Genomic DNA, 24,382 nt, shown 5'->3' with positions numbered 1-24,382 from the left:
TGAGATGGGTTGTATGTATGTAAAGATTCCGGTACTAGGCGTCGAATCTGGGTTGCCTATTGAACACGTCATTATCACCCGGCTTACATAAGCACAGTTCACCAGGCAAGTTGAAATTGTCCTGTCTGTTAAAGATTTCCTACAGGAGGTTAAAATTCTCTCACTGCATATGCTATGATGCCAGACTATTTCTCGTAAAATATCTATATGGTCTATCACTTTCGATAGTTCTGAATTCTGAAAAAACTAAAATGTATTTTATCAAATTTTAACAATTTTTTTTTTCAAATAGCTAATATCTGATGGGCAATCCGATTTTAACTTTTATTTAACGAGAGTCATACGCTGGCTAGTGGATTTGCAAATTCCAATAACGTTTAAGTTCGTGTGCCTCCTCTCCTCTCCTATCTTTTCTTTTCATATTATCATTTCCATTACCCAGCAACAGAAAAACACATACTTCCACATTAGTATCATTTGTACATTAAAGAGAGTAAGTGGGCAATCTCGTACATATTTTTTTTCTTCGACATTTGCAATAACTGCTCCAACATGGGAATTCCTTTTTAGCAGCTTACACTAAAGTCACGTAAAAATAACAAAAAAGTTATCTTTATTGTTTTCCAACTAGCAGAAATTCTTAACGTTCTACGACTTTTTTCATATAGGATGTGCCGTAGTACCTAAACTTGCCCTGGATCAGCACTTGCACCAAACTTCTGCTAGCAGTCTGTTTTTTGGTCAAAGCTCACCCCCACTATAGCGTGTTGGAATGATCGCTGTTCGTTCGACTTCTTTTTGTTAACTTTTTTTTAGTACAGGCATAGTTGCACGTCGCTCTGACCGAGCTGCAACCCTCGCTGCATTCTAAGGGTCTTTGTTGTTCTTAATGAGTGATGAAGACCAAACATCTTAGAAACAAATTACACATGCATTGATTACAGTTAACTAAACTGAAGAGTATAGAATTTTATGAATACGCGATTATATAGTTGTATTGTGTTAGGAATTCAAATCTATCCAAGATAAAAACTATAGGAATAGCTTTCATCTTTAGAAACATTTCATTGTTTCCGTACCTTTGTCGCAATAGGCAGTTTATAGTACACAAACGTTGAGAAATTGAAAACTAGCGCAAAGAAACGTTTGTTGTACCGACGTCAATAACCGAAATATACGAATAGGACAAATATTTTCAAATATAATTAAAGAAAGAAAATCGACTGAACGGTATTACTGAGCGACTTTAGTTTTTTCTTCACATTGGTTGCATCCAAATTATAATTCAAGAAAATATACAACGAAGTCATTGTTTTGTCGTGATTGTGGAAGCAAAATAAACATAATTTAGAGGAGAGCAATTAATTTTTATTAACAAACTGGTAATAACATTAATTATCCATTCCCTTTGATAGTACGTCTTTTACATTGATCAGCGCACGCAAAATCAGTGACCAAACAAATCACGAGCATAACCCAGGATTCTATACTTGAATAACCTTACTGCCATTCCACCAAGCTCCGATACTAAAACTTTTAATATTTAACCTACTGTTGTACTCATAATAAAAAATGGCACAGGAGCTACCGCAAGATCAAATTTCACAGCCTGCACCAAATTATAGCTCTACAATAGAATCATCTCATGTAACAACTAACAGAACATACGAAGGCCAACAATATGTTGTGAATTCTATGAATGGCCCAACTAATAGTGAACTAGTTAGTCCAATGAATAAAACTATCAATTTAGCAAATCAAAATTTAGAAAATGGACGGACTGAGAACATAGTATATCATAATTATCCCGATACAAATGGAGACCCTCGAGTACAAAAATCAGTGTACCCAAGCAACAGAATTTACGTCAACAATAACGGTCGTTATATACCTGCCGGTGAAGTTTACTATGGGACAGATAGGAGTTTTCCGTCCTACTCTCATCCTCGCAATAGAAAACCACCTTTGATACCACTTGTTAGATATACTAAAAGTGCATGTAACACACCAAAAAGACAGCTTGAACAGGATACTACGATAGTCACCAATGGCTATGTTTCACCCTTTGAGAGTCGACTGGCATATCAAAAGAACGGGGATAGCAATTTCCAAAACCAACTGGCTGCTGTACCAGTCAGAGAGCAAAATTATGGATCTAATATACAGACTTACAGAGACGCGCACTTTCGGAAACAAGGAAACACAAGACTTCTATCATTATTGCGTTCAAAGGTCTCGAGTAATTCCAATTACATGAACAATTCAGATCAAATTCCAGTACAATATCAACAAACTAATCAACGAATTAATGGTGTGCCAAGTTATGGCGCATATAATATAGTTAATAGCTATGGCCATGTAATGTCTGCTCCACAAAGGCAACGAAGATCAGACAGCACTCCGCAATTGCTCCCTATCACCCATCCAAGGCACAATGAGGAAATTATGCCTATTCATACACGTAATTCAATACCAAATACAATTAATGACGCACACCACCTCAACTCGGAAACTAACTCACACAATGTCCAGATATTAGGTTATGTGGCAGGTAATGAAATCGTACCTCAACTAACAAGCAACACATCTTCTCCCATTCTGGAGCACCCGGAAGATATATCACGTTCAAACACAATTAGTATCAGTTCCTATCCTAGGCAAGATGCCATATATCATGAACAGGGTAATACTAGAACGGGAGGTTCATTCTTAACGGACGTGAAACAATTACTTGTACAAAGAAGTCAGAGCTCCAGCAAATCGGGAAGCCCTAGATCACCTAATCATAAAACACCTAGCACCACAACAAGCCATCCAGTTAGAGACACTAAATCGGAACTGAATGACCGTTTAATAACAATTAATAATACTACTCAAGACAGAGCAGACTATGAAAAATTGAACAAAGACAGCGGTATTTTTATTGCTAAAACACCACAAACTAATCAGAGTGATGACGAGTCGAGATTATCAGGAACTAATAATGAGATAGAAAAAGTTTCACTAGGATCTGCTCAAGTAAAAAGGGTTGCTAGCAGCCATTACAAAAGATCGCTTTCTGCAGATGGCTGCATGGAAGGCCCACATGCTTTACGTGACGGTATTATTTTATCTGGAAGTCGACAGGCTCCTAAAATCTCTGACGATACAGGAGTTAAGACGAAACAAACTGAAAAATACAATGTTATCAAACAAAGTACACCAAGGTATCCCGCTTCAACATTAGATGACAAAACAAAGGAAATTGAAAACAAATCCAATGTTCCTGAAACAAAAGACTTAAAAAGTATAACGTCATCCGACAACAGCGATACGGAATACCCCATTGCACATAATAAAAGTAAGGAGATCAGCTCACAATCTATAACTAAAGATCCTGAAGGTTTGCTTGACCAACAGAGTCTACATGAAGATTATGGGGAAGAGAATCCTCTCCCAAAAATCACCGAACCTTCAAGACCAGTTAATGATAGCTCAACTGTGGATAAAAGAGTCGAAAATAAAAATGAGAACGCTACTCAGGAAGATAAGACTGTTGTTGATAATTTAATATTCAAGAAACAAAGCCACATCCAAGCTAACGATGCAGACAACATGAAAGATAAGGAAGTGGGCTATCAAGATATTGATCATAGATCTCATCTTGCTGCAACAGAAGATAAAAGTAAGTCAACAGATGAGAGTAGCTTCAAACACAGTAAGAGACCTCTTCCAGAGAGTGTAGTGGATGATTACTTAGACCATGATGACTCCTCGCAACCTTTGCACAAAAAATCTAAAGATGCTGGATATGGAACAGAGAAAGAGTTTCAAAATGAACCACATACTGCTAAAGATGTTGAACAAATATCAATGAGCCCTAAAACAAAAGAAGTTCCTGAAATTAATTCCAATAGTAATAATTATACTGATTCTTCGAGCAACGAAACCAAAAATTTGACGACGCCAATAACCACAATTGACAGTAAACCTCCGGAAAAAAATCCTGAAGGTACAAATGTGATGGGAGATGATGATCTTGCAACCAAAATCCTAAATGGTTTCAACCAAAAGGCCTTATTGGATTCTTCTGATGAAAGAAGTAAATCTAACTCGTCTGGCGTTGAACATAATGAGGTACCGATTGCATTAATTCGAGAGGAAAACATACCGTTCAGTACAAACGTAGCTACACATAAAAAGAATAGATTGAGGAAAAACAGCTTAAGCAAATCTTCTGATGATCCAATTGTGCCTGACATAGGAAGAGAGGCCAATCGAAGAAGTGTTTCTAGGTTGCTTAAACCCCTCAGTGGAGTTTTGATCGAGGATAATCATTACTCTACTAAAAATGACAATGACCAATCTGACGATAACTATGGGAAGATGCAAATGATTTATCTTTCAGACGAGGACTCTGATATTGAATTATCTTCAGATAATAATTCTGTGGACTCCGATAGAATCCCAAGTTACTTAAGAAACTATATTGGTTCTTCTTCTACAGAAGTTACCACTTCATCATTATCCGAATCAGCTCAAGCCTTTAATTTTGAGAGCGAAAAAAGGCGGATAGATCGCTTCCTAAACATTGAGGTTAATGAGTACTTGGGTACTAGAAATGCCTATAGTAGATCTTCAATATTAGAAATAATTAAGAAGGCTGTACCACAATACTTGCCCTTGGAAGCTGGGGTTGATGTTAGTGTAACAAATGATATATGTTCTGTTGATAACTACCTGTCTTCGAGTGCCCACCTTTACCAGCAATTACATAAACGCGATAAAATGGTTACAGATCGTTCTGATTACTCTTTCTTAAAGAATACTCACTTTAGCGAGTCTCCAGCTTACTATGCTGAAGTAGACAATCAAGAAGAAGGTAATGATATTACAAGTTCTAAAAAAGGAAGTAACTCAGATGGTGTTAGAACATCTAAGCATAAATGGAGGTCCCAATGGTTAAACCACCTTCGATCTGCTTATGTTTACTTCTTTGCCGATCCAGAGTCCTTGCTTTTTGACCCAGAGATTACTACAATTATTCATGTTTTTGTCAATGAATTTAAAGTCAATGTTGCCAAGGTCTTTAGCAATGATGTTGACATCATCATTAAAATAGAAGGTAATAACTCAAATAATCAACTCTGGAAAAATTTAGAAAGAAAGCTAGTTAACATTCCGAAGAACATTAGAGTGTGGGATGTTCCAAAGGCACTGAATTTCATTAAAAACATGGATATCCAAGCTGATGAATGGCCATTAATATCATCTGTTATGATAGACGATAAATCTACTGAGGATGTATCATCAAGTAATGCCTACAGGAAAAACTCTGGTAATAGTCTCAATAGTGACCATATTAGGGATAACAGACAACCTGTCTCTAGGTCTGATATGTCTAAGAGTTCAGACTTCAGAGGTCAGTCTCCTCCGAGAATCACACATATAGAGTCAGAGTTGGACAGTCCCAGATATGATATCAAAATTGCCACAAACCCGATCGAATTAGAATCTATTCCAAATATACCTTTATTAGTAACTAAGGAGATCATGACTACTAATGATACGCATATGAGTAACGTAGGCACTAAATCCTCACAGTCGCCAAGTGCATTAACAAGCAATGAAGAAACTAGCTCAGCTTCGAAAACAGAGAATCCAGATAAGCACGAAATAATTGACTCAAAAACATCTCCCGAATCTGCTGACAATGACTACAAAATGCCACATACTGCGGGATATGCTAACTCTGACTCTGTGTATAGGATTATCATCAAAGAGCTTACTGATAATTTGATTCAAAATGAGACAAAGTCCATTTCATTAAAAACAAGGCTGAGAAGTAAAGAGGAAGAGCTTTCGAATCTGGCGAAGAAATATAGAGAATTGGAAGCAAAGTATTTGAAATTGCAAAAGGAATCTAACGAAGATTAATATTCTAACTTAATATATATGCCCTATAATCAAATAAATAGACTTTTTAGGAAATCACGATCTTATATAGAATGATAGTGCATGAAATTGATGATAACTTCTTGTTACAACTCAAAGATTATCAAATGCGTATATACATTGTCAGATTTCCCAAACGCTGTACAATCTTCTATCGTTTAGTTTTTCAGTAATTGCTTTAATTTTTGTAAGTCTGCTGTTACACCAGCCAAACTGTCTCTCGACTGTGCTGCTTCAAAATAACATGTTGCATGAAAAAATTTACTATCTACTGATATGGTATTTCTCCAAATCCATTCACCACTATCCTCATCAAAAACACTGGAAACGGTCTCTTTACAAATTGGACATTGAAAGCTCATGTCATCCGATGACTCTGGAACAACAACATATTTTTTCCTTAGGTCGTTCACATCAATGAAATCTGTAGATTCGCTCTTTGCTAGTGATTCACTAGCAATTTTACTATATGCATCCTCGGAACTTTTGTTCTTTTCCTTGTTATGACGTTGATCAATGTCTCTGGTAGTTGAAACGATTTCATCATCGTTAAATTTAACCCAATCACTGTCATTCAGGAACCAAGTCCTTGATTGAATGTTCTTCTGAGTCGAAGAGACATTGCTAGACGTAAATGGATTATTCACTAATCTTGAACCTTTTATTCTCTTGTTGATTCTAAAGTGCCAATCTAAGTGATCCGCTTCAGCCTTCTTATCCTCCATGGAGTTACCAAATCTTTTACCACAGGTAAGACACTTGTTTGGCTTTGAGCGATATAATAAGTTAACTAGCCTCACATCTACTGTAGAGTTATGGTTAAGTAGATTCCCTTGATTTAATTGTAGATTTGGTGAATTTAATATGTCGATATTTGCTGTAGCGAAGTAAGCCTTACAATCATTAATTATACCCTGCAGGACGGATACGGTAGGTACTTGTTTGAGTTGGTTGTATTCTTTCAATTTCAAATCAACCTCATTATCCCCAGTTATACCATTAAGCTTATTATAAAGAGTCACTATAGATTCATTCTTTGGCTTGTATAGAAGCCCAACAGAATCTAACTCATTGAACAGAGATTTCAATTTATTAAGTTGATGATTTTTGTTGTTATCAATTTCTACAAAATCTGGGGTAGAGAACATTGGAGTCGATTCACCAAATAATGTTGACCCATTTTGATCTCCGAATAATGGAATTGCAGAGCCACTGAGCATATCTGGAGTCGACCTACTTGATTGTGCATCACCAGTTTTGGTTGGTTGCTGTTCAAGGAATTGTTCCTGCTGTTGCTGCTGTTGCTGTTGCTGCTGTTGATAACGAAGCTTATCCTGTAATTTTTGGTAATCTTGAGCAAAAATATTCCGTAATTGCATTTGCACTTGCTTCAATGCACTGCTAGCCATCCTTTCTCTTTGCAGTTCTTTCTTTAATTGCTGCAAAACCATTATTTTCTTCTGTAACTTGTCATCGTTAGGCTGATCCTTGAGCCTTTCATTTGTAATATATGCTAGCTTGTCTATTTCCTTCAACAGTAACGGTACAGTTGGTTTTGGCAATTGTGACTCCAAATTCTTTTGGTGTAAAGCACTAGCCTTAATCAAAAACTGTTCTATCTTATCCAAAGCAGTCTTCTCAAATAGAAAAGTGGAACCACCAGTTGACTGGTTGGGCTCAACCCATGTCTTGAACATCCTTATTAGCTTCGTCCGGACTTGATTGTCGACAAGTAAGTAAGCTTTCCGGTATAGGTTAGGCAAATTTCTGCTGAAATATATGGTGTAGGGACTCCCAGCATTCTTGCAGATAGAGTCCATAACGTAAAATGCAAATAACTTCTGACTAGGTTTCCACTTCTCAATCCTGGCTTCAACCGCATCTACAAAATACTGTGCACATGATATATTCTCCTCTGCCATTCGCGTCAGCGTGGTAATTATGGGCCTCGAGTTAAATGTTAGCTCATCTAACACACCCTCAAACTCCTTTACCGTTGCCTCAGTCTCTTTGTCCATCCTTTATACCAATATGTATAACTTTAATGGCAAGTTCAACTAATAAAAAACGCTGCCAGAACCCAGATTGCTATGCTACTTCCTTTACCGTCCTTGTGAGTTATTCAACTAGCCAGAGAAGTCCCCAAACAAACTATCCTTCTACTTATGAGTCAGTTCATTGTAAGTTTTGTTCTGCGATGAGGGTCCCAATTCCCAGCTTTTTTGCAAAAATTGCCAGGAAAAGCTTTAAAATTGATAACCTTAGGCATCGACAATGCTGGGCGAGTGAAGCTCATGGACGCAGCAGCAATAGGCGACTAGACTGGTGTTTCTCTAATTGGGATTTGCTGTGTATACAAGAGATAAAGCTCGCTTTCCCTGGTGGAATTGGTCGGCGTAGCGAACAGCAGTCAGTGGTTTATAAACAAGAACCCTTTAAAGGATTCAGGAATTCAAAAACAAGTTTTAACTTGGAAGTATCAGCTGGAATGAATGGCAAAGAGGAGAACTTCAAGTCTCCTGCGCGGTATGCGGCGCACTTATCTGAGTTCTATCCTTTGGTGAACGGCGAAAGCCATGGCCAGATGAGCAACAAGGAAGACATGCATACGCCAGACCGCCGGAGTTATCTAGAGGAACCTATCACACCTCGATCTCAGATGCATACGAGGAGAACGTCAAGTGTGGCATCAGGAGTGAGCTCTATTAGCGATATCCAAAGCTTTGTCACCAAGAGAGACGTTAAGCTTACATCGGACGCGCTCAAGGAACTTCACGAGACTTCTTACCGATTTTCCAAGGCTCTAAATAGTGTAGCCACTGAGGCTAATGCGATGGCAAAGAGTCTAGAGAGTATAGCAAGACTGAAGGGCTGTGGCGATGATATTGCACAAAATCTTCTGAGCGCTGGCGGGCTCTTCTATTTAGTGGGCAACCATGACTTAATAATGGCCAATTACTTAGATGAGTACCTTGGAGAGAATTTACTAAAAGACATAGATGAATTTAAAGTAGATTCGAAGACATTAGAAAATAGCTTCAAAGCGAAGAGCAAATCTGAGACGGTAAAATTGAGATTACAAGAGAAACACAACAGGCAGCTAGGGAAGCGTAAAATAAGGAACCTATTGGCATATAGAGAGAGCTTGCTAAGTCTCCAGAACACTCTCGATGATCTCGAGACGTTAAAGCATAACTACTATGTCGACTCATATGAATTGGTGGAGTCTACATGTAGCAAAGTGCTTGGAAAAGTGGCTTCACTATCCAGGGCTCAATTAGAAATATCAGAAAATATTGCCAGAAAAGGATGGGCTGGAGGTGGCCTTGATAATTTGTTACAAGTTAGCGATGATCAATACAACAAGGACACGATGGAGACCGAAGAAGAGCAAGATAATCCGACAGCAGCACAACCAACATTGACTAAAACACAATCCGACAATGGCGGGAGAGCTAGTCTTTCACCCTCTCAGACAGGTCTGCGATCACCCATAAAAGCTATTCAAGAAGGCAGTATAAAAACAAATGACCAAAGCTCGCTTTTAAGAGGTGATGAGAGTCAGGATCAAGAAGCACAGAATAGCATAGACAGAGAAAGCGAGAATAATTATGATGTTACTGAAAATTCTTTCTCTTTACCTCCAACTCGTAAGGATGACTTAGAAGACGCTGGCAGTTCAGAGAACATTCTTAGTGGTTTAGACAAACTTAAAATCGATGAAGAAGATTAGTGTTATGTCTAAAGCTTTGGGTTGAGTAGAAAAATACGACTATTATACCATTAGCCAAATTTAGACTTATCTCTATACAGCTATACTAATAAATATTTACATGACTGTAGATAATTTGAAACAACTTTAAAGTTCAAGTTTCATTAGAGAGTGAATAATTTAGAAACAATTTAACATCACTTGGCTAATGTATTGGAAGTTGATGATCATTAATGTACTCTGTTTGTTCAGCATTGAAAGTTACCAAAATTTGTACCACGGTTTTGAGTCTGATGGACCATTAGGTTTCAGACCTGATCTACCTTCCCACTGGTCCAACAACTTAGGATCATGCTCCACCTTATGCTTCATTGGCTTTTCCTTTTTAGCAACAGTCTCCATAGCCATCTGTGCAACCTGGAAACTTCGCTTTCTTTTCATCCTGCATTGCTCCCAGCCAACTATAGATCCCAACATCAAACCACCTACGGCCCAGTTCATAGCTTTATTAATATTCTTGTGGTAAAGAAGGATCACCGATCCTGTTACAAACATACTACTGAAACCGACCATGCCAGCATCCCTAAAACAAGGAATACTTGTCAACTTCTCCAGTGTAAAGTCATTCCAGGATATCGATTCCCAAGCAGCTCGTAAAGAGGCCTGCTCCTTCGACGCTGCAACATCACCTTTTGATATATCCGATTGAAACTTGGGACGTGTGTCCTCTAGTAAAATCTTCTGACCAGGAGTGTAATTAGTAGGCAAATCCTCCGCCACTTGGGGCTTCTCCTCCGACTTCTTGAATGGATTCCACATTTTCTCAAGTGAACCTAACGCAATTGACTAAAATATGGCAATGCCAACTCAATATGACATTAATACAACTTTCAAATTGCTCTATGAAAGACTCATTACCTTGCTCAAATCCTTTAACTTCATTTTTTTGAAAAATCTGAAACAATTTTGCGATGAGCTTAATGATTCGAAGTTAAAAGATGAGCTTCCAACATAGATTGAAGTATAGATATCAGCCTCTTGGTGCATGTATAGTTGATATTGAACGAGGAATAGCGCTATGGGGTACATCATGGCAGGTCTGCCCAGCAGGGTGGGTCATCTGTCGCACTTGAAGCGACAATACAAACTACGACAGCCGTTCTATGTTGAGAAGAAAGCTAGGAAAAGAGCAGCACATACCAAGCACCATAGAAGACACAGACGTAAGATGACGTTGGAGGATCTACCGGTTGAAGTAATACGGCGGATTTTTGTGCATACGTGTGGAGAACCTGCGATGACTATGGTAAATAAGCACTTCCACCGATCATTAGAGACCAGTAACATCCTATTAGAGAAAGTGTTCTGGGAGAGGTATACCTGGGAGGACGAAAGACACATTTTAGTTACTGAGCAGTCAGATGGAAACCATGAATTGTGGCGGACACAGCAGTTTCTTGTAAACAGGTCTCTTTTCAAGAATATGATTATGGTTAATTACATGCTGCACAATTATGAATCGTTGGAGCGTAAAATAGCATACTTTGTAGACGATCATATGATGGAGTATTTACAGGAAAACGAGTTACTTGATGTGAAAGAGATCAGAGATATGCATATGAGGTTTTCCCACAGAGAGAAGTTTCTGGCAAACGATATAGATACTATTGATGAGCCATATGCAACGGAGACCAAGCAACAGATAGGCTACAGAACAGACTTCCCTCCAATATTCTACTCCCAGTATAAACTGTACTTCGAGAAGCATGCGATTTATTCGATGAAGAAGATGCGTAAGCATTTCTATATAAAGCGGCCTTACGACTTAATAACATCCATTATCCCCTGGTTCTTCCAGATAGATGACTACCACAGTAATTGGAAATCGCTAATGAAGGCAGTGCGGACCATTATGTGCCTTTCGAATAATGATATCACACTGAAAGACGAAATCGCGATGAATTCACCGCTACCACTGGTTTACCTAATCACTGAAATAACGCATGCGTCTGAACTTGAGAAGAGAGACTTAAAACGCATCAAACAGTTCATCACAAAGTTCTACAAAGATCAGGAGATGCTCAGTAACCCAGAGCTCTGGTCTCACATAAGAGATACTGCCAACAAAGACTTGACAGCATTGATCATCAGCATGGGAGGGCAGCCGGACCTGACCTTCTTCACCTAGCATTTATAAACATAAAAACAATTTAACTAATGCATTATCTATAGAGCATGTAGTTATATATAGATGTATAATTAATGTATAACTAGAACTAACAGTTGGTTATCATTCGAGCAGTGATGACATCAGGTGGAATGTGAGGTCCCAGTGACACCTTTCTTGCTTGGTCAACTGCATCTTATGGAACTCCCACAGGAAGGGGATCCCTTTGGCATTCTCTTACTCCTAAGTATGAACGTCGATCACTTTGGAAATAGGAGGACAGAGATTGGCTTCGATAACCCTCTACAGCACCTCCATTTGTTGGTACCATTTTAGCTAATCCATCGGTTCCCATCAGCTCCCTCACCACCCCTCACCACTATCAACTGGGAAGCTCTCTCCACTTTTATAGTGCAGTTCCAATTGAACGATCTCCTATTTGAAGTAGAACAATCGAGCCAGGGCTCTACTTCTTTACTATTTAAACAAGTATCTATGTATTGTGCGTTGCATGGCTTGGGCCCTCTTATCTCTATCTTGTTCACTGCAACTCCCAAAATATAACATTTAGAAATGACAAACCACAAACTTAAGGTGATCGTATTGGCTGGTACTGCAGGTACAGGGAAGTCAACTGTTGCTGCAAGGCTCTTGAAAGAATATAGTACCAAGTATCCTGGGATCAAGTTTGTTGAAGGCGATGAGCTTCACCCAAAGGCTAATATCGACAAGATGGCCAGTGGTAATCCACTAAATGATGATGACAGATGGGGGTGGTTGAAAGAAGTTGCGCTAAAGTCTGCTCAATCCGCTGAGGAAGGTGGTTGCGGAGTCAGCGTGGTGGCTTGCTCCAGTTTGAAGAAGTCATACAGAGACTTGATACGCTCTACTCGTCCTGACGTTGAGTACCACTTTGTATTCCTGTATGGTAGCAAGGTGGAGATTTTGAACAGATTGAACAGCAGGAAAGGCCACTTCATGAAGTCTAACATGATGGAGTCCCAATTCAAGGACTTGCAATTGCCAGAAGAGAGTGAGGCCAACTGTGTAGTCGTACTGCTAGACCATAAGGGCTTTGATGAAATTGAAGATGATGTTCTAAAGTACACCAATACCGTATTGTAAAAACTGCCACTCGTTTTATCTTTCCTCTTCAAAGATAAATTCTATAACTAAAAAGAAATGGTAGCTTGCATAGCTTGCTCGTGGGATTGCCTGCTATGCCGGCCATCACAATTGATGAATAAAAAATCTGATCTTCTTTATTTCTGAAGAAAGACTGGTATCTGGGTTACAATCTTTATTTGTTAGATTAGATACCTGATAACGTTTTGTACATACAAAGTTGTGGATCATTACCATTCCATTTCACATACGGAGCAGTATGGTGAATGTATACATATTCTTTTGCACTGGAAGACACATTATAGCTACATTTAATGCTCATAATGTTTGTAAAGAAGTGAATATATTACCTTGAATATATAAAAATTGAATAATTAAAAAATGAATAAATTAGTTAGTTAGGTTCATTTCACATTAGAATTTTATCGTAATAGTCATTAAATTAAGTAAATAGATTTCTTCCCATTGGCTATGATTAGCAGTCATTATTCAAAACCAGATCAATATGTAAGAACAATAATAGGTTACGAGGACATCATCACCGGTTAATCGATGACAAATCCATCTTTAAATATTTTAACCTTTCTTGAAATTCTGGTAATGGGTTTTCGTCCGTCTTTGGCCTCGAGGCCTGGTTGATTATTTCAGAGTGCTTGAAGTTTTTATGCTCGATAGGTGATCCCTCTCTTCTCATATCGTCGTTCTCGTTCTCATTATCTGCAATTTCATTCAATTTAGGACTTTCGGGTATAACGATGGTATTTTTCGAAGGGTGTATATTATTGGGGCTATGTTCTACATCCATCCTCTTGGATGGCATATGATCCCCACTGTCCAAGTAACTAGAAGATGCTCTATTATGGAGAAGAGGTTTTAATTGACTCTTTGTATTTGCCCCAACAGAATCAAAATAGTTTGTATAGTAGTCATAGTCTTCATTCGAGAGCTCTTCCACTGTACTCAAAGGACCTGCCTCTGTGAAAGATTTTATAGATTTCACTGAAAGCATCAAATTCTGGATACTAATTCTGCGGCTTGGATCAACCTTAAGTATTCTCTTTAATAACCGAAAGAATTCTTGTGAAATGGGTAGGATTTTTAGCAGTACCTTGGGGTCCCTTACATAATAATAGAAAGTATTGTCGTCTGTCTGATGTGCTTTTAACCATGGATTCCTAACGCATGATAAGTTAATTAAAATGATCCCTAAGGACCACACATCAGCGCTCGCTGTAGAGAAGGACAAATATCTTTTACTATGCCTATTGTTATACGCGGTGCTTATAATCGTTTTCTCGTTATGATTCTTATTTGTATTCCCATTCTCATAATCGATATGGAAACTTTTACTATCTTCATTATCTTGCTCATATTCGCTTTCTTCAAATGCCTCTGTATCATCAGAGTAGGAGATTCTCTCTGGAGCCATGTAGTATGAACTTCCAATGCATACGTTTGGTGTTAAGTAAGGTGCAGTGGTGGCTAACCCAAAATCACACAAATGGACGTTATCGTCGCTATCCAGAAGCATGTTTTCGGGCTTTATATCACAATGGAATATCCCGTTCTTATGGCAGTATTCAATTGCAGAACATATCTGCAGGAAGACTTTCTTTATCAGTCGTCCATTGGCTTGGAAATGTCGCATGTCAACAATGGAAGTGAACAGGTCTATCTTGTAGTAATCCATAACAATGAACGTAGCCACAGGAGATTCGAGCACTTTATAGATGGTAACTATGTTCTTATGATCATGAACTTTCAAATGTAGAGCAATTTCCTTGTACTGCGGAATCTTGGACAACTCTTCCTCACTAAGACTCTTGATAGACTCTAAGTCAACCTCAGGCAGCGACAGCACATAGTGGTTCCTTCTGAAACAGTCCAGTATCACTGCCTGGAAATTCTGCGATACATTCGAAAGACCAAGCCTTATCCTCTCAGCTTTGCTCAACTTCTTCATAGTAGCCTTGATGGCATACTCCTTCAAGTTCGAATGCTCGTCGAGGTCCACTATGTCACCACGGTAATGAACAGCCTTGTACACCAGGCCGTAGGCTCCCGACCCAATCTCTTCTGTAATATGGTAGTCATTTATCTTGCATTTGGTAATCATCCTGTGCACAACAACCTAAAGGTCATACACGTCGCTAGTATCCAAAAGTGTACTATATCCTCCAGTCTATGTGTTTTAACTATAACTAAAATGATACGTATCCGTTCACTCTGTAAGCCATCCGATAGATATTTTCTCTCTGTTAATACAGGTCCTCTTTATATATTCCAGGCAAATCAATGTGCTTCCAAGCAAGTAACTCAGCTAAAAAGAAAGGTCGAACCGTTTGGTTACTCGAAACCAACTAATTTAACCAAAGTTCCAACGGTAATCGTTGCGACTTTTACTGTTAATCTCCCTTAAATTTAAATTTGTGCTGCTACCAAGAGATGCCCATCACACCAGTGGACTCAACAGTAGACTCAACTACATACAGTGGGGTCTCCCCAGGAGTGTGATAGTCTCATCATCATAAATTCTCAAAGGGAAAGAACAATCGATGCTTCGACCAGCTGGTCTGATAAGTGACACCAGACCATATGACCACTTGGGTGATGACGGGTGATGACGGGTGACCTCGACTTTATGGGTATACAAAGCTACTTGACAGTTTAGCTAACTGCCCTATGCTATCAAATAATATATAATCTGCTATATACTGCACTGTTATACCTAACTTTGATCTGCTCATTCACCAGTTCATGTTCTGTATCATCTGCTGGAGTTTTTCATCGAATGTAGTCGACTTGATGGGCATTTCTAGTGAATAGAATGGATCCTTCATCACATAATCGCTGTATAAGCAGTACACTTTGCGCAGCAAGTTGTCTGCAAGATGTATCCCTCCCACAATGTCAGTTGTATTTGAGCTAGGCGACCCGACTACTTGGTTATTCTTTATGGCGACGAATTTTAGTCCCGTCATGGTCTGATATATAAACATGGTGAACTGGTCGGTGCTCATATGTCTTATACCACTCGTATTCCAACTAACAAATGGCTCTTTAAAGAAGTCGTCACCCTTGAAACTACCCATATCCATCGGACTATTCGCGCTGGAGTTACCACCACTGGCGATGTTGTTGTGTGGCATACCTACATAGGGTATGTACGGCGTCAGGTTACTTATCTGTGCTCTACCGTTGTTCCCATCTTTCTTACCACTGCTAACACTGCCTAAGTGTCGGTGGCCCTGATTCAATATGTTTGCAGCTGCTTTGTTAGGTCCTGGCGCACCGGGTCCAGGGACCTTTGCAGTATTAGACACACCGCCAGCACCACCAGTGGCACTAGCAATTGAGCTGTTACTGATACTGCTCACAGTACTGTACTCTTCAGACTTCACACTGTCCATCTCTCTAGCACTAGCATCACTACCGCTCGCACTGCTGTTAGCTTTAAGCTGCACTGCAGTGGGCGTCAATTGCGTTGCGATCGCAAACACACCGTGTAATGTACTCGCAAGGATCAAGTAGTCATTGCTATTCATCTTACTTATGTCACTTTCCTTCGCCGGCTGCCTAGGATCCTCGAAGTTCCTATGGTATATAAGCCCTCCCGACTTATTGATGATTAAAATACTATCCAGTGCCATCTTGAATGTCCTTGCGCAACAGTATACAGGCTCACACTTTAATTATAATTGCCAAACTATATGAGATAGAGACTGTTACCTTCTGGCTGATGATTAGTCTTTATGGCTCGTCTCTTTCTAAAGTAGCTTTTAGCTCTTCTTGATCGTTTTTTGTCAAAATTCGCTATGATGAGCACAGTGATGATGTAAGTAGTTGGGATATGATAACTAGAATAATATGATAATTAGAGATTAAAGAAGGGTATATATATATATAGGTAATAGATGTGCAAAACTAACTGGTAGAAAAGTAGGTACCGACTTTTTTTATTTATTTTTAATTTAGTCCCCATGCATGGGGTTTGCAAACGGAATACCGAAGTAATGAGTTATCGAACTCTTGATGATAAGCGCAAACATCTGCTAGGGACATAATGCAAGTTTTCTGATGTGAACGAATGGATGTCCTCCTGACAAATATTCTTCCTGGTCCAAGACTGCTCATGAAACCGCAGATTTTATAATAAGATCACTATACCGATTCAAATTGAAACTACCTGAGATGCATTTAAAGACAGAACAAGGAACCAGATGCTACTAATTCTAAATAAAGAAGAATAGCTTCCTTAGCCATGATCTGTTCAATTTTTGCTTCAAGTTATGGTAGTACTTCATTTCTCCCCAACAGTCACGACCAAATTGACAACCCGCCATATTAACCACAAAATCTCTGGCATTTGGCTCGTAGAAATATTGTGGATCATCGCTGTATTCAGAACATGCACCTGGTGGGAATGCATTAATGGCTCTCAATGGTAGAAAACCTACTTTTGATCTAATCCATGGCTGGTTTGCATATAGAGTTTCGAGGGCATCCTGTTCTCTGTGCTCCCAGATCATATGCTTTTGTTCATAACAGATCGGATCCCACCACAGGTCTAATAGAGCTTTAGACCATTCACTATTTCTTAGTAAGAAAGACCCCAAGTTGAAACCACCACAATCCTGTGTGACTAGAAGATCCATCTGCTGGGAATAGTCTACATATGGAATGTCATCCTGCATTTGCAATGGATTGAACACGTCCAACTTTCTATAAGTGTAAGAGTTTATTCTCTTGAAAATATGATCCTCTAGTGATTTGCTTGGTTCCATAATTAGAGTATCAAGATCTAACCACCAGTACCATTCTGCTTCTGGGAACTCGTCCATGACCTCCATAAGGATATCGGCCTTTTGCCAGCCTTCTCTGTATTCATGAGAATATCTCTTAGCAGTGGTCATATCCTTTAGTATAAGACCGTAACCATGTCTACGTGCATACTCTAGTTTGTTGGCAATGGATACTTTCTCAATGGCCCACTCTTGCTCGTTCTTCCACTTCAAAACACCACCACCTTCATTGGCGGCCAAGACAATAACAACTTTTGGCTTCCCTCTCCACCACGATCTAATACCCGTAGTGGTGGCAATATCACCCATACCATATTCATTATTCACATAATCTGCTGGATACAGTTGTGTATTAGAGCGGATCGAGCGAACAGTCTCACCCCCTGCGCTGTTGTCCACCCAGTTCCACAAGAACAGTACTATACCTATCAAAAGCAAGTAGTTCTTGAACTGACTGAACAAATCCATCAATCTATGCTGCTGAACCCGCACATTCTTCCACCGCTTATCGTATACCTCATCATCTGTTTCATCATACCCTAGCTTCTCATCTAGTGGCACAGGCGAGGCCCTCCTTGACATGGCTCTTAGTAGAAACTTTTCTTGTCAGAGTAATACTCGGGTGCTACACTTAACAATGCTACCAACCCAGTTTGAACCAGTCCACCCCCTCTAAATACGGCATTGAAGTATTGTTTACAAGTTCATTTTGGATCAAATTCCCAAAAATTTTTCTTTCGCAGGCAACTAGCGAAGGGCATCGAAGTCTTCCTAATGGAAGTGACAACTTTCTAAATATAATTAGTTACAAGATATCGAATGTAATGGATGAATATTAAGTCATTTATTTTATACAGGTATTACTTATTAGAAAGTGAACTCGTTACGGAACTGGGAGAGGTCCATGCCTGGCCTTACCCTGTCCAAAAGGTCGTCTCTGCCCATGGATATGAACACTCTTTTCAATGTTTCTAGTAGGTTATCTGTTGGCTTGAACCCGGAGAAGGAGTACTTGTCGGCGGAGGAGATGCTGTTGCTGCGTGTGGACTGGACTTCGAATTCTCCCTCGACATCATGCATGCTTAGTGCGGTGAGCAAGTGTTCCGCGGCTTCTTTGTAACATCCAATGTTCATAGATGACACTGCCAAGTTGTAGCGTGCCCTCACAAACGAGGGTTTCAACTGTAGTGCCCTATGGTACGCTTGTATGGCTTCTTCTGACCTATTTGAGTTGGCCAATGAAGCACCCAGGCGATTCCACATCAGTTCGTCGTTGGGATTCACCTTCAATGCAGCCTGGAAACAGTCGATGGTACGGTCGAACTCATCATTAGCGTAAAACAGTAAACCGAGACATAGCTGTATATCGGGATCCACAGAATTTATTCTATTCACGAGACTCAAGAATCTTCTGGTCATCTTGCTATGGATGTTCTCATGCTCATCCCTCTTACCTTCCAATTCTGCGCTGTTGTAAAAACCAGGATACTTGGTATCAGCCCACCTGTTCAACATGTTGTAAGCACTCATGTCATAACCTTCATTGATGTAACTAATAGCTAAATTCTTCATAGCCTCTAAATTGTTCGGATCTAACTTGAGACATGTCTCTAATGCACTCATGCCGTTGAGCTCTTTCTCGTTTTGTATCTGCACTATACCTAGTTTCAACCAAGCATCCACATGCTTCGGGTCCTGTTTTATAGCAGCCTCGAACGCCAACGCAGCTTCACTTAGCTTAGCACCATTTTCCATCAAAATACAACCAATCTGATAAGCATTCGGATTATTCATGTACTGGTTCTCAGATGGGTTCTCAAACTTGTACTCGAGGGACTCAACAGCACGCTTACCGAGAAAGCTCCTCTCAAAATCGGTGTCATTTAACATGTCTTCATAGTCATCTTTATATGACAGCATCTCTTCAGTGTCCTGCTGAATTGAGTCCCATACTTCTTGAAATTCTTTCTGGTAGTCAGTACTATCTCCAGTTTCCAGATTATCCTGCTGCATCTCAGCTCCGGTGTCCATCTTCTCCACAGTTTCACCATCTTTAAAGTTTAACTTGTCAGATACTTCTTTCTCAAGTTCATCAAACTTGTCATTCCAAGCTATATCACCAGTTTCTAACCCATTAGCACGTTCCTTCTGCCTAATAATATTGTTAAATGGTCTCAGTGGTGCGGTGTTATTCACATTGGTCATTGGAGAGTACCTAAACTTCCAAGCATTACTGTTGGCCATAGCGGCACCTGATGATCCCATCTCCTGAGCCATATTAGTCTTCCCAGCAGTGTTCTGCCTAAACTCACGAGTCCACTGTGAATCACCCGCACTCCTCATAGAACTATCATCCACCTGCATCATGGAACCACCGATGGCATTCCCCATGGAGCTCCCCATCGGTGTCGCCGGGTGCATCTTGTCCTCGCCAAGCCGCATAGGCTGCGACATGAAACTGTTCAGCTGCTGCCTCCCATCCTCAGAGACTACATTTTGTCCGCTTCTAAACACATTAGACCCACTGACGCCACCGCTGTGTCTCACATGAGTGTTACTCAAGGAGCTCCCTTGGCCTTGCGCATGCTTATTCAACTGCGCTAAGGGATTAGACCCCACAGAACAATCAGTCATATTCATCGTTATCTGCACTCTTCTGCTCCTGTCTCTTTGTGACTCCAGGCTGTAAGGGACGTTCCTGGAACTTGAAAGATGCTTCCCTTTTATACTTCCAGGGCTTCGGATATTCCGAGTTCTTGTCCGATGAGCTGAAACTGGAGAACATAATAAGAGACCGTCATTGCAGTAAGATGCTAGTACTAAGGAAGTTCAGATGGAGGAAATGGACGGCAGAGACGCTGGAAAGTACAAAGATGACTAGGCCTATTGATGTGCACCAGTTGCTGAAGTCTCGGAGTGCTGGCCCGAAGTATATGAGCGTGGAAGAGCGCGAGAGAGTGGTCATAGAGCACAGCAACGATGAAGTTGATTTGGGTGTAGAGTATGCCAAGAAGCGTAATGTAGATGAGGTGGCCGAGGATAGTGCTCGAGAGAGTAAGAAGAAGAGCAAACGTTTGGATTTCGACTGGGATCCCGCTGATAATACATTGGAAGGGTACCAACCGATTGTGAACCCTGTTATATTAGAGAGGATACGGCAGCAAGAAGACCAAGGTGATGATTTGGAAGCGCAGTACTTGGGTAAGAGTTGGCGGGAAAAGCTGCTAGTGGAAATGGATGAGAGAGATTGGAGAATTATGCGTGAAGAGTTCAATATTACTAGCAAAGGGAAAGGTGCCGTGAAGCATCCACTGAGGAATTGGAGTGAAACGAATGTTATTCCAACCGATCTAGTGCGGGCGTTAACTGAGGGGATGGGATTTGACGAGCCCACTGCTATCCAGAGAATCACTATACCTAATGCTATTTCAAGTAATAAATCTGTACCACGGGATATCCTGGGTATCGCCTCTACGGGTTCGGGTAAGACGTTGGCGTTCTCAATACCTATCTTGGCAAGACTCGATGCTTTACCTGCACGACCTGTAAATCTGAAAACGCTGGATGGACCTTTGGCCTTGGTACTGGTACCGACAAGGGAGTTAGCACAGCAGATTTCTCAGGAGATTAATAGACTATTAAGTGCTTGGGAGAACAAGAAAAACCTCAATGCCGTTTCAATAGTGGGTGGGCATTCAATGAGTGACATATCGCATACTCTCAGGAATGGTTGTGATATACTTATTGCCACCCCTGGTCGCTTACTAGATGTCCTTGATAATCATTTAGTGGTTTTGAACAAGATTCAGAGTTTGGTCTTAGATGAAGCAGATAGAATGATCGATTTAGGTTTTGAAGATCAAATGAAGTCAATCTTATCACACTTGATGGCAGACGAATTAGCTGCAAGACAAACTATGCTGTTCACTGCTACATTATCTTCGTCCGTGGAGTCCATCGCCAAGGGCTACCTGAAGAATCCATTGCACGTATCTGTCGGTTCACGTTGGGATAGTGACAAACCGCTCATTACACAAGTTGTAAGACATACTGGAGATGACGATAAGAAATTGTCATTCTTAAAGGATGATCTTATTAAGAATGGGTTACCGGCTATCATATTTATCAACTATAAAGAGACAGCAGATTGGCTAACGCTTCGCCTGTCAGACCGATTTAATATTGTAACATTACATGGTTCCAAATCACAATCCCAAAGAGAAAGTGCTATTCAAAAACTGAAATCAGGTACTGCTAACGTACTGATAGCAACTAACGTAGCTGCGCGTGGTCTAGATATACCTGACGTGGCACTGGTAGTAAACTTCCAAATGAGCAAGAAGTTTGACGACTATATACACAGAATTGGTAGGACGGGCCGTGCCGGCAAGACCGGTATAGCTGTTACTTATTTAACTGGTGAAGAGGACCCACAGCTGATCAAACAACTAGCCAAGTATGTTAAAGATGTCGATCCTAACAAGGAAAACGATTTCCCAGAAGAATGCGCAAAACATTTCGGCATAGTTTCAGAGACGCGAAACAGGATCATTTATTAAGTACTTTTATAGAAAAGCATCCAAAAGTATAAGACAAAAAAATCGAACTACATAACTAAAGTAGTAACTATGTGTACTAAAAGGCAGGAATGCTTTTGTTCTGCATAATAATACCAGAGGCCTATTATAGTAACAGTGTAATTTTACCAAAAAAAAATAAGTCTCCCGGGGGCGATTCGAACGCCCGATCTCAAGATTTCAGTGTTGAAATTACAGTCTTGCGCCTTAAACCAACTTGGCTACCGAGAGTCACTTAAAAGTTATGTTGGTTGCAAATCAGTATTGACTATAAGGAGAGGTGTACTAGGAAAATTTCTTGTTTGAACAATGGAACCGCTGTAAGTCATGAAAGGGATGTAACAACAATAGTATCGCTGTATAATATTCTAACAATACGTATTTAAAACTATTCTAATTCTGTAATTATGAATTTAGTTTATGTTACATAACTGACTGTGGGAGAGTTTATAGCTAAAGCTCGGACCGAGCCAGCGATGAGGTGAAAAGTAGAACATACATTTCGATGTTTGTGTTTAGCTGGTATTGGAGTTCAACACTATGGTAATAGAGAACTGCTTACACGTATCAGTGAAGAATTAATATACTAGGGCCATTAAGTGACTTGGGTAGAATGATGCGCAAAAGGGCACGCAATGGATATGATGGTGACAGGGAAAATAGAAGTGCATTGAATAAGAAAGCGAAGAGGCACCCAGCTCTAACGCAGGACAGTTATGATTTGTGGAAGAATCTGGATAGGATACGAAAGCTACATAAAAATTCAGATAAAGTGCTGAAGAGGAGTGTAGTGCTGATACCGTTAAGCTGTGAGACAAATAACACCATAGTGCAATGCATTCAACATTTATTGAGATATGTGGATCAAGAAAGACTGCATTTCAAAACGGTAAGTGGCCAATTGTATACACATGTTGTCATATTAAGAAATTTTAGTGTTTTGGATTTCTGTCTCGTTGTCCCAGTTCTACTATCAGCAGTGAAAAGGTTGAACAGTAAAACTTCAGATTATTTCAAGTTCGACAGTCATATATTCTGCAATGGTACTTTCTTTGTACCAGATAATACAGTGATATCTATTGACAGAACTACTCTACAATTAAAGGAGACGGCACTGAGACTGATACCCGGATTTAAGGAACTAAATTGTACACCGACTGAATCTAATAATATACAGGATATGATAAATACACTGGCAAACTTTATATCTAAAGTGAAATTTGGAAAGAACAAGGATGACATATATGCAACATTTAAGAGAGAGTTGGCTTTGTTTTCAAAAAGAACAAGATTTGGACTAGGTGAGGTGTCGATGTTAGAGAAGGGAATGCTAATTGATTCCCAGGCTGTAATAGATAAAAATCTACCACTTGTACAGAACACTAAGGCAAAGCTTCAAACTTATGTACAAACACTACTAGATGAAAACGAGGATAAGATAACCACCGAAGTTCAGACAACAGCAGCCAAGAGTTCTGATGCCATCAGTAGTACCAACGGAAATAATAACGTAGCCTCAAAACCCATCCAATCAAGGTTTCAAAACAACCAATCACACAATGTACCATCAAGCAGATATAGCCATCAAGCTACTAGCACTGCAATCAGAAAACCATACACCGCAAAGGAGGCAAGTCCCTTACCAACACAATCTAGAGCATCGCCTGGAAGACCCAGATTCATGACAATTGAAGAGATCAGAGGTAGATGTATTGCCACTGTGAGAGCGTCAATAGATTCTGTGAAGAAAATATCTGCATACCAAATAGTAAAAGTGTATGTTAAGTTTCCAAAAAAGGACTCGGACACATTGTTCAGTAACCTTGACGAGTTAAGAAACAAGTCTAACTGTAACATCGTTGTACTGCATTATAACAATGAGCATGAATCGAAGCAATGGCTTGATGGCCTAGACTTGACAAGATACATAAGGGGCCAAGATGAACCTAATGCAAGCACTGTGAGGATACTCAGCATCGGGGGTGTAGCAGAATATATCGTCACTGCTCTGGAAGGTATTTTGGCACTATTGCAAGAGCAAACGTAAAACTATCGATATCTTTAG

At 39.8% G+C, this 24,382-nt stretch overlaps 12 protein-coding genes and 1 non-coding gene across 13 annotated transcripts; 6 read left to right on the top strand and 7 right to left on the bottom strand.

Moving 5' to 3' along the window:
• Positions 1–1,572: 1,572 nt before the first annotated feature.
• On the top strand, positions 1,573–5,916 carry SIR4 (chromatin-silencing protein SIR4; the record flags this gene model as incomplete). The annotated part of the gene is made up of 1 exon (XM_448711.1): positions 1,573–5,916. The coding sequence occupies one exon, from the start codon at positions 1,573–1,575 to the stop codon at positions 5,914–5,916; it is 4,344 nt and encodes a 1,447-aa protein (XP_448711.1).
• A 176-nt stretch (positions 5,917–6,092) lies between these two features.
• Positions 6,093–7,952, bottom strand: PCF11 (Pcf11p; the record flags this gene model as incomplete). Its single annotated transcript, XM_448710.1, has 1 exon — positions 6,093–7,952. The coding sequence occupies one exon, from the start codon at positions 7,950–7,952 to the stop codon at positions 6,093–6,095; it is 1,860 nt and encodes a 619-aa protein (XP_448710.1).
• A 470-nt stretch (positions 7,953–8,422) lies between these two features.
• Positions 8,423–9,667, top strand: IVY1 (Ivy1p; the record flags this gene model as incomplete). The annotated part of the gene is made up of 1 exon (XM_448709.2): positions 8,423–9,667. One exon carries the CDS (start codon positions 8,423–8,425, stop codon positions 9,665–9,667), a length of 1,245 nt encoding a protein of 414 aa, XP_448709.2.
• A 240-nt stretch (positions 9,668–9,907) lies between these two features.
• COX20 (Cox20p) lies at positions 9,908–10,465 on the bottom strand (the record flags this gene model as incomplete). The annotated part of the gene is made up of 1 exon (XM_448708.1): positions 9,908–10,465. One exon carries the CDS (start codon positions 10,463–10,465, stop codon positions 9,908–9,910), a length of 558 nt encoding a protein of 185 aa, XP_448708.1.
• A 259-nt stretch (positions 10,466–10,724) lies between these two features.
• GVI51_K11143 (uncharacterized protein) lies at positions 10,725–11,834 on the top strand (the record flags this gene model as incomplete). The annotated part of the gene is made up of 1 exon (XM_448707.1): positions 10,725–11,834. One exon carries the CDS (start codon positions 10,725–10,727, stop codon positions 11,832–11,834), a length of 1,110 nt encoding a protein of 369 aa, XP_448707.1.
• A 552-nt stretch (positions 11,835–12,386) lies between these two features.
• Positions 12,387–12,938, top strand: GVI51_K11121 (gluconokinase; the record flags this gene model as incomplete). The annotated part of the gene is made up of 1 exon (XM_448706.1): positions 12,387–12,938. One exon carries the CDS (start codon positions 12,387–12,389, stop codon positions 12,936–12,938), a length of 552 nt encoding a protein of 183 aa, XP_448706.1.
• A 538-nt stretch (positions 12,939–13,476) lies between these two features.
• VHS1 (putative serine/threonine protein kinase VHS1) lies at positions 13,477–15,054 on the bottom strand (the record flags this gene model as incomplete). Its single annotated transcript, XM_448705.1, has 1 exon — positions 13,477–15,054. The coding sequence occupies one exon, from the start codon at positions 15,052–15,054 to the stop codon at positions 13,477–13,479; it is 1,578 nt and encodes a 525-aa protein (XP_448705.1).
• Positions 15,055–15,685: 631 nt separating this feature from the next.
• TRS23 (TRAPP subunit TRS23) lies at positions 15,686–16,588 on the bottom strand (the record flags this gene model as incomplete). The annotated part of the gene is made up of 1 exon (XM_448704.1): positions 15,686–16,588. One exon carries the CDS (start codon positions 16,586–16,588, stop codon positions 15,686–15,688), a length of 903 nt encoding a protein of 300 aa, XP_448704.1.
• Positions 16,589–17,170: 582 nt separating this feature from the next.
• MNN10 (alpha-1,6-mannosyltransferase) lies at positions 17,171–18,322 on the bottom strand (the record flags this gene model as incomplete). Its single annotated transcript, XM_448703.1, has 1 exon — positions 17,171–18,322. The coding sequence occupies one exon, from the start codon at positions 18,320–18,322 to the stop codon at positions 17,171–17,173; it is 1,152 nt and encodes a 383-aa protein (XP_448703.1).
• Positions 18,323–18,607: 285 nt separating this feature from the next.
• On the bottom strand, positions 18,608–20,380 carry PEX5 (Pex5p; the record flags this gene model as incomplete). Its single annotated transcript, XM_448702.1, has 1 exon — positions 18,608–20,380. The coding sequence occupies one exon, from the start codon at positions 20,378–20,380 to the stop codon at positions 18,608–18,610; it is 1,773 nt and encodes a 590-aa protein (XP_448702.1).
• A 170-nt stretch (positions 20,381–20,550) lies between these two features.
• Positions 20,551–22,299, top strand: PRP28 (mRNA splicing protein PRP28; the record flags this gene model as incomplete). Its single annotated transcript, XM_448701.1, has 1 exon — positions 20,551–22,299. One exon carries the CDS (start codon positions 20,551–20,553, stop codon positions 22,297–22,299), a length of 1,749 nt encoding a protein of 582 aa, XP_448701.1.
• A 161-nt stretch (positions 22,300–22,460) lies between these two features.
• tY(GUA)5 lies at positions 22,461–22,548 on the bottom strand. The gene is given in 2 exon segments: positions 22,461–22,496; positions 22,510–22,548. It is a non-coding gene; the product is annotated as a tRNA-Tyr (tRNA).
• Positions 22,549–22,930: 382 nt separating this feature from the next.
• On the top strand, positions 22,931–24,364 carry SNU56 (Snu56p; the record flags this gene model as incomplete). The annotated part of the gene is made up of 1 exon (XM_448700.1): positions 22,931–24,364. One exon carries the CDS (start codon positions 22,931–22,933, stop codon positions 24,362–24,364), a length of 1,434 nt encoding a protein of 477 aa, XP_448700.1.
• Between the last annotated feature and the right edge of the window lie 18 nt (positions 24,365–24,382).

This window comes from Nakaseomyces glabratus, chromosome K (genome assembly GCF_010111755.1).
Source record: "Nakaseomyces glabratus chromosome K, complete sequence".
In the NCBI taxonomy this organism is placed as follows: Eukaryota; Fungi; Ascomycota; class Saccharomycetes; order Saccharomycetales; family Saccharomycetaceae; genus Nakaseomyces; species Nakaseomyces glabratus.
This window is presented reverse-complemented; position numbering and strand designations above follow the sequence as displayed.